This window comes from Gossypium hirsutum, chromosome D12 (assembly GCF_007990345.1).
Source record: "Gossypium hirsutum isolate 1008001.06 chromosome D12, Gossypium_hirsutum_v2.1, whole genome shotgun sequence".
Lineage (NCBI taxonomy): Eukaryota > Viridiplantae > Streptophyta > Magnoliopsida > Malvales > Malvaceae > Gossypium > Gossypium hirsutum.
In genome coordinates this window covers 25142324-25151441 of record NC_053448.1, presented here as the reverse complement: position 1 = coordinate 25151441, position 9118 = coordinate 25142324, and the positions used below count along the sequence as shown (strand labels likewise).

The 9118-nt window shown below is 36.5% G+C and overlaps 1 protein-coding gene across 1 annotated transcript; it reads left to right on the top strand.

Moving 5' to 3' along the window:
• The first annotated feature begins 7485 nt into the window (after positions 1 to 7485).
• Positions 7486 to 8902, top strand: LOC107932886 (uncharacterized protein At5g65660). The gene is made up of 2 exons (XM_016865009.2): positions 7486 to 8131; positions 8224 to 8902. The coding sequence occupies exons 1-2, from the start codon at positions 7904 to 7906 to the stop codon at positions 8398 to 8400; spliced, it is 405 nt and encodes a 134-aa protein (XP_016720498.1). The 5' UTR covers positions 7486 to 7903; the 3' UTR covers positions 8401 to 8902.
• The last annotated feature ends 216 nt before the right edge of the window (positions 8903 to 9118 follow it).

Below are 9118 nucleotides of genomic sequence, written 5' to 3'. Positions count from 1 at the left end.
ATCGGTCTGAGGATGGTACGCAGTGCTAAAATTAAGTCAAGTGCCTAAAGCCTCATGGAGTTTCGACGATATACAGTTTAGTTAACTTCTATAATGAGTAATCCATTCGGATAGGAATGAAATGGGCTGATTTGATCAACTGATCAACGATGACCCAAACTGAATCTTTCTTAGTGGTGGTTAAAGGCAACCCCATGACAAAATCTATTGTTACCCGTTCTCATTTCCATTGTGGAATCTTAATAGGCTGAAGTAGTTCGGAGGGAAACTGATGTTTGGCCTTAACTTTTTGACACGCCAAACAGTAGGATACAAAAGTGACTACCTCCCGTTTCAGTCCGGGCAACCAATAGAACTCTCAGAGATCCCGATACATTTTATTCCCACCAATATGCATAGCATAGGGACTATTATATGCCTCCTATAGGATAAACGCCTTAACTCCTTGTCATTGGGTACACAAATCCGACATTTGAAGCATAGCACATTATCTCTATTCAAGCTAAAATCGGAAGCCTCGTTTAAACCAACATGTTGCAATCGCTGAACTAAAGACTCATCTCTTAATTGCTTAACTCGAATCTGTTCCACCCAAATCAGTTTTACCTGTAATTCAGCCAACAAGCCCCCATTCTCGACCAAACTCAGATGAGCTAACATTGCTCTTAGATCAGTCATCACCCTACGGCTAAGGGCATCAGCTACTACAATAGCCTTACCCGGATGGTACTCTATCGTGCAATCATAATCTTTAAGTAACTCAACCCATCAACGTTGCCGAAGATTTAACTCTTTTTGGGTTAACTAATATTTGAGGCTCTTCTGATCGATAATACACCTTTCACCATACAGATAGTGTCTTTAGATTTTTAGAGCAAACACCACCGCTGCTAGCTCAAGATCATGCGTAGGATAGTTACTTTCGTGTGTCTTAAGCTGCCGCGACACGTAAGCGACCACCTTACCGTCCTACATAAGCACACATCCTAACCCCACATGTGAAGCATCACTGTATACCACAAACTCTCAACCCGATTTTAGTTGAACTAAGACAGGAGCCTGTGTTAGAACGGACTTAAGCTTATCGAAACTAGACTATTGTGCCTCTCACCACGCGAATGGAGCATTCTTACGCAGCAGCTTCGTCAGAGGTGACGCAATCAAAGAAAACCCTTCGATGAACCTTCGGTAGTAACCGGCTAAACCTAGAAAGTTATGAAGCTCAGATACATTTCGACTGTTTCCACTCAACAATAGCTTTTATCTTCTTGGGATCAATTCGGATCCCCTCTACCGTTACTACATGACCTAGAAAAGCGACTTTCTGCAACCAAAACTCGCACTTACTGAACTTGGCATACAACTGTTTTTCCTGAAGTATCTGAAGTACAATACGAAGATGATCATCATGCTCAGTTTCAGTTTTAGAGTAGATCAAGATATCATTGATGAAGACCACTACAAATTGATCCAAGTACGATTGAAACACCCAACTCATTAAATCCATAAATGTCGTTGGGGCATTCGTTAATCCGAAAGGCATTACCAAAAGCCGATTATTTCAAGGCCTGGCCTGTGTCTCAAGGCCTGATGTCAAGGCCTGGCCCACTTCTCAAGGCTTGTCAAGTTCGATCCTCTTTTCTTTTCTTCTTTTCTTCTTTTCTTTTCTTTTCTTTTCTTAAATTTTTTCTTTTTTAATTAAATTCTATTTTTTTAAATTTAAATTTATTCCTCTAAATTAATTTATCCTTAAATTATTTATTTTTTAATTAAATTCAATTTTTAAAATTTAAATTTTTTCCTTAAAATTAATTTATCCTTTAATTATTTCTTTTTTTAATTAAATTATATTTTTTAAATTTAAATTTAATCCTTTAAATTAATTTATCCTTAAATTTTTTTATTTTTTAATTAAATTCAATTTTTTAATTTAAATTTATTCCTTTAAATTGATTTATCCTTTAATTATTTCTTTTTTAATTAAATTCAATTTTTTAAAAATTTAAATTTATTCCTTTAAATTAATTTATCATTTAATTATTTATTTTTTAATTAAATTCAATTGTTTTAAAATTTAAATTTATTCCTTTAAATAAATTTATCCTTTAATTATTTCTTTTTTAATTAAATTTTATTTTTTTAAAAAATTTAAATTTATTCCTTTAAATTGATTTATCCGCACATTAACTCAATGACCAAAATAAGCACATTTAGTGGCATCATATAATGCCACTAAACCCATCACCCATTGCTTGACTTTATTTTAAATTTATTCCTTTGAATTTATTTTTTAATTAAATTCAATTGTTTAAATTAAGAATCATGGAAAAATAAAAAATAAGAATGTGGGCAACATAATTTATATAATTTTACAACTTTTTTTAATGACACATTTTTATAAGAATCATGGAAAAATAAAAATAAAAAAATCACTCGTCATCTTCCAACCCAGCATTATAAGAAGATTAATTGGCAATATAGACACAATGTGGGCAAGTTGATCAGTTGTGGCCAGATGTTCAGCACACCGTGCTCTGTTTGGGTTCACCTGTTTCCCTGACATCCATGTCATTTTGAATCCTCGTCGAATGTGGTCAACCTTTAGGATGTTTACGACGACTACAATCTAGTAGCATCTCGAAAGCAGGTGGTGGAACTTCCCAGATCGAGACATCCGATAGTATGGGAAATTCATTTCCCTAGAAACGCAATGTGTGTTGCAGCGTGTAGACATCGTATATGAATTGTTCGATGTCTAGGTTTACATGTGCACACACTGCATGAACATGCACACACGGATATTGAAAACTCTGGAACTTCCCACACTCGCAATGCATGTTTCGCAAATCAATGCGTACGACCTGGGCGGAAGACTCGAGCGACGACCGACAACCGATGTGCTCTTAAACTCGAAAAGTCTCCAAGTTGCACAAATACAGTTCTATGTTCATCGCCTGCACCCACCGAGTGTTTACTGCCATGACCTTTCGGACGACCTCAACGAACACGTGCCCGACTTCTAGTTACTTTACTTGTCTCAACCCTATCCTTGGAATCAATGAGGCCAGCCTATACAATGTTGTTAAGAAAATAGCAAAAATTGGCAGATGACGTGTACGCCTCAAGACCGAGTTAATCACCTCTACAAGGTTGGTCGTCATCTGACCATATCAAAACCTATCATCATGACATTAACTCCACTGTCAGTTCTCCATTCTACCCTACCATTGTTGGAGACGGTAATTTTGGGGTAACAATGTCATTTGAGCTTCAAGCCTCGCAAACTTTTGTCTGAATTTTCACGGTTCTAACTCATACCTTATGTATGCAATTTCAAACCAATATTTTAAATAATTACAAAGTTATAAATTTTGAAAACAAAATTTTAAAATACAAATTGATAGATCTTGAAAAAAAAATACAAACAGATTCTAAAACTAAAATATGAACAAAATAATTTTGGAACATTATTTGTTGACTATGTTCACGATTTCTATACGACATTCTTTATTCTTATAATCTTTGTGGAAGTTTTTTGCAATGTGTCGGATGCAATAAACGAACCTCCACAGAACTCTCAAACGCCTTATCGCAGCAAATAGTCTCTTTGATCTATCTGATATGAGGCAAATGTTGTCTTCCTTGACAACGTGCCTCTACAAATTTGTCAAGAAAAATTCCCACAACTCGAAGTTCTTACCCTCCACAATGGCAAAACTGATGAGAAGTACGTTCTGGTTACCGTCGCAATCAGGATTATTTGCGTGTATTTTTCGTAAAGCCAGGTTCCGTCCACCTGCACCAACAGCTTGCAGTGATGGAAGGTCCTAACGCACGGCTCGAACGTCAAAAAAAATCAGTGGAAAACTCGTTTCCTCAATTCTATCTTGCCATCCAAGTTTCTATGCAATAGTGTTTTTAAATCAGTCACCGCTCCCGGTACATACTTCTGCATCGCGACTACTCACCCTTGAAGTTCATTGTATGACGCATCTCAATCACCATACAACTGCTGCATTACCATTTGCTTCGCCTACCGTGCCTTCCTGTAGAAAACCCTATATTTGAATCGAGCGTGCATGTCCACAACAAGGGTTGATACAATGATGGTGGGCATGTCTTTCACCAATTAAATGATGCGTTGCATATGATTTTTGCATCCAATTTTTGATGGTCTTGCGACATACGAATGACTGTGCATGTGTGAGGACCTTCTATTTTCTTGATTGTCCACATCTGAGTCTGCTACATTAACGCAACTCGAACACGCCAGTTACAGCCACTTGAGGCTTTCCACATTCTCCGACATATAAAGACTACGTTGACTTTGTGACTTTGTAGTAGACAAACAGGTTCAAGATGTACTGCTTTATTGCATGTAAGCAGTCTTTCTTGTTATCGAATTATTGTCCTCAAACAACTCTTCAATGTCTGATTCTTTATCCACTAGGTGAGCTGGCAATATATTTGGATATTCGGTGAACTCACGTGCAAGCATCGCATCAAGATCTACATCAGTTATGAAGGCCCCTGAATTATTACGAATAACTATACCGGATCCCGTGTTCCTGACTGCATGGGGGTGTACATCTTCACCTTCCACCGCGCCTTCATCGTCTATGCCTTCAGGGATGTCATCCAAATTGGGGTCATTGAAATCTTTATTATCATGGTGGGACTACTCTTCATTATCACACCCTTTATTATCATCTTCGATGTTGGCCAACACCTCTAAATGAATCTTTAGATGAAGACACGGGATTGAGATGTTATACAAACATCCACCGTAGTTTGGATTTTTGGGAGTTTGTAGTGACCCTCTACAACCTGACTGGTCTTCTCAACAGACATTAAGATCAAAATCAATTCCAGAACGCTGACTTATTGGAATTACAACTTGAATAGATTTCGGTTCAACTATCTCCGTGAACAACTCAACCGAGCTAGGATTTTCCATCTCAAAGGGTAATAAATTGCTATAATTGTCCCTAGATCATCATCATCTTCAAGCTCCATTTCTGAGAACTTGAGCGAATCTGTTGAAACCGAAAATTTGTAAAACAGTCTCAACATTTGCTTCCCGCAATGAGTAGCTATCTTTGTACTAATCTTCTATTTCAAATCCGCCAGCAAAACACGCTTGTTGAATCTCATTTCGATTTTTTGTCGACTTTGAAAGACACAACCTTCTTCAGTTATATTTATCATTTTTCCATCGAAATAAACATAAACAAACAGAATTTGGGAACTCATCTTCAACAATTTTTGCTTCCTCCTCAACAAACAAAACAATAATATTCTTAATCTCAATTTCCAACTAATAAAGCAAACAAAAAGCTCAAATGGAAGACAAAACACCTCTATATATTAAAGGGTGCCAGCCATCATTGTCCCAACATCCAAATTTTTTTTTGAATCTGGTACTGGGGTGTCGACCATCAGTGTCTCAGCACCCTAAAAAATATTTTTTTTTAAAAATTTAGTACAAGGGTGTCAGCCATAAGTGTCCCAACACCCAATTTTTTTTAAATATATATTTTTTAATCTGATAAAGGGGTGCTGGCACACTGATTGTTTTTTCAAATACTAGTATAAACATATACCAGTATGATACAGGATGAAAAAAATATAAGAGTGTTGGCCATCTAGCTCCAGCACCCAAAAAACTATTTTTTTTAACACCTGACACAATCATCAGGCAATGATTGTGTCAGAAAAAATACTAATACCGACCATTTAGTCCTCCTACTCATTTTTACTGTTCATTTCAAATCACTTAGGTGATTGTTTTTGAATAATGTCATTTATATAAATAATTACTTTTTTAGGTAATTTGGGTAAAATAATATTTGCCAACAGATCGTAGATAAGGTTTCAGGTGAGAGGAAGTGATAGGAGAATGGATATCAGCAAACTCAACAGCTTGGTTTGGTAAATAGAAAAGATATACATGATACTCATTGATTGACGAAAAGTTGAAAACACAGAATTGAAAAGTTCAGATTTATGAGAGTTTGAGTGTAAATTTTTCTGAAGTGTAGCAAACTGACAAAAGCTAATGGTCCCATTGCCACAATAGGTAGAGACGGATATCAACATTTCCTACGTAGGATATCAACTTTTTCCCATCTAATATCAGTGTTCCAAAATTTATCACCTCGTTGAACTCTTATTGTTTCACCGTTTTGCCCTTCCCTTGTGTCCCCAGATTCAACTTTTTCCCCTAAAATCTGAAATGTTAAAGATAAGATGAATAAGAGGGCACCAAGAAGTTGCATATTGAGCAGGTTTCGAGTAGTTGCCATCCAGGCTGAAAAACAAAGCCCCGTGCATGGCAGATAATGGTTAAATGGAAACCAGAAAGGAATGAAAAGGACCTGCTTATAGGTAGTGAATTTTTCCAGCTACAAATTATCTGTTTCCAAGCCTAATAATCCATTCACAGGAATAAAAAGAAAAATAAAAATAAAATTGAATGAAACCCCAAATTGCAACTAAAATCTCTAATAATTTTGTCACATTCATATGAAAATGTGTGGAATGATGCGAACATTCCAAAAGTTTGATCTTCCGTGAAACCCGATTTCGGTTTAACTATTTATGAATGATGCGAACAAGTCAGTTTTCGAACTATTAAAGAAACCTAAAAAAAGGGTCCCCCATTAATGAAGAAAAACGAAGGGAAAAGAGTTTTGGTTTTCTGTATATTTTGGTGGGTGGAAAAGGGAAGGCTTAAGTCAAATGACAGCTGAAAAATCTTTCTTAAGCATTTTCAAATTTGGATTCCACACGACATTTCTTCTATATAAAGATGCATAGCCACCATGATGTTGCTATCAATCATAATTCATATGAAAAAAAAAATCTCTTTAACAATTGGTTGGATATTACTCTTACTTTTTCTATAAAAATCTTTCTTTTCTTCAAACTTTCTTGTATTGCAAAAACATCCAGCAATTTCTTGACGTTTCACTTTCTACTGTAAAACCAGGAGAAAAAATGGGTTTTTTTTTTTAATATTTCTTTTGTCCCTTTATTAAGTTCGAAAGGCAAAATAATGAAACACCCACTTGTGTTTTAGCATTGTAGGACCCTTAGACCCCATTTTCATTTGACTAAAAAAAGTCTGATCTTTGATTTTAAAAGGTTAAGTTTAATATCAATAAAGTACAATTCTTTGTGTAAGCAAGTTCTACTATTTTTTTTAGGTATAAGCCATTATCAAATTAACTGTAAGTTAAGACATAACGGTAGTTGCAAAGGTTGAATTTTGAAGTACAAACAGTTTGAACCATTCCGTGCAACACAAGTAGGTGGCTGCCGTCCATAGAAGTTGATAACTTGAATGAGCAGTTGTTTTGAAGGGGCCAAAACTTGCAAGTAATTGTCCTTACAAGAACATCAAAAAAGGAAAAGTGTACAAAGGGGGAGACCAAACCAGACCAGAGCAGACTCAAGTTGCCAGCTAATGGAGCCAATTCCTTTTTCTATTGTTCTAAATTTCCCATTACAATAGTTATCTAAATATATAAAATTATAAAATTTTCACTTGTTGAGCTTTTAAGCTATTGTGTTATGGTCATGGCCTGGCTTGCTCCCAACAGCCGGACCTACCAAATTCCGTACTGGGACCCGAACACTCAGGACAATTGCCGGTGCACCTCTCCACATGGTATTATTGGGTCACATACACACCTCCCCTTTCATTTTATAAAATCCCCTCTCCCCATCGCCCCCCAATCTCATTCCTCTCCTCATATTTGCCATTTGAGCCGACACTTCACTAAAATAACCATCCTTCATTAACATCATCTCTTTTTCTTCATACATATGAGAGAAGGAGCAACAGCATCAGAAAGAAGTAGCGGTTCATCGTCGAGGAAGAGTAGTAGTAGTGTATGTGATGGAGAATCAGGTTGTTTCGCCACCCCATGTGGATGCATCTCGACCGTCCCTCGGCTTCCCTCTTGGCACTGCCCTCCTCTTAATCATCATTTTCAGCTTGAGTGGTATCTTCTCCTGCTGCTACCACTGGGACAAGCTCAGATCACTCCGCCGATCTTCCGCCGACCACACCGATCCCCATCCCGATATCGAAGCTTCTCCCTCCAAACCCATGCCTGATTTCTTGGTAATTTCTCTCCCACCGTTTCAGAAAAAAAATAATGATATGAGAATTCAACCTTAGCTCATGTTTTTTTTTTCTTTCTTATTGTATTTCAGGATTTAAAGAAAAACCAAAGCCAAAGCCTACCTGTATTAATGCCAGGAGATGAGATCCCAAAATTCATAGCATTACCATGTCCGTGTCAGCCTCCACGGCAAGACAAGGTTGAAGTGAAAATGGAAAAGCCACCCAAGCCAGCGCGTTGCCCAGTACCTTTTGGATTGGCTATTTGACGATTTGTTGTACATAATTTGGAGAAATTAGATTAATTTTCCCTTTTCCCCATGAGTTTTTACCAGTAAAAGAAAAAGGAAGAGGTGAGTTTGTGTGTACAATTTCATGCCATCATTCCCCCAAGGAAGAAGATTCCAATTGTTTTTGTCAGTTGGAAAATGAGATGGCTTAATGAAATCGGTATCCATAAAAGCATAGATCCAGATCTCACTGTTTAAGTTTATAGATTATGTACGTCATTCATTTATATCACACACCCTACCTTATTCCCCAATGTCATGTAATCTTTCCTTCATTCTTAATTTTGCAGTTTGTTTTGTAAGAGCAAACTTGGTTGAAGTTTTTAAGTCCAATTTTCTTGGCAAAGAGCAAACTTGGTTGAAGTTTTTAAGTCCAATTTTCTTGGCTAAGCAAACTATGTATTTTCTTTCCTAGAAAGAGGTCTAGGTATCTTTAGTGTTCATTTTTCAGTACATGGAAGGATTGAAAACTATTTTTCTATTTGAGGTGCCTTAATTTTTTTACTACACTCTGGTCTATTTGGGGATAGGGAAGTGGAAACAAGTTAGCCTTATCTGTAAAGGACCAGTGCGTAAAATTAGGCAAACCTGTAGGGCTTTTCTATCAATATGCTTTTGTAAGGACAAGTTTCAAGTCAAGCAAAAGCACATTTTCCATGTTAATGGTACTTGTTATGGTATTATCTCATTTTCCGTT

Excerpts from the sequence above, each read along its gene's own strand:
- LOC107932886 (XM_016865009.2), top strand. The coding sequence starts at position 7,904 with ATGGAGAATCAGGTTGTTTCGCCACCCCATGTGGATGCATCTCGACCG. Across the intron at positions 8,132-8,223 it reads AACCCATGCCTGATTTCTTG|GATTTAAAGAAAAACCAAAG; the intron begins GTAATTTCTCTC and ends ATTGTATTTCAG.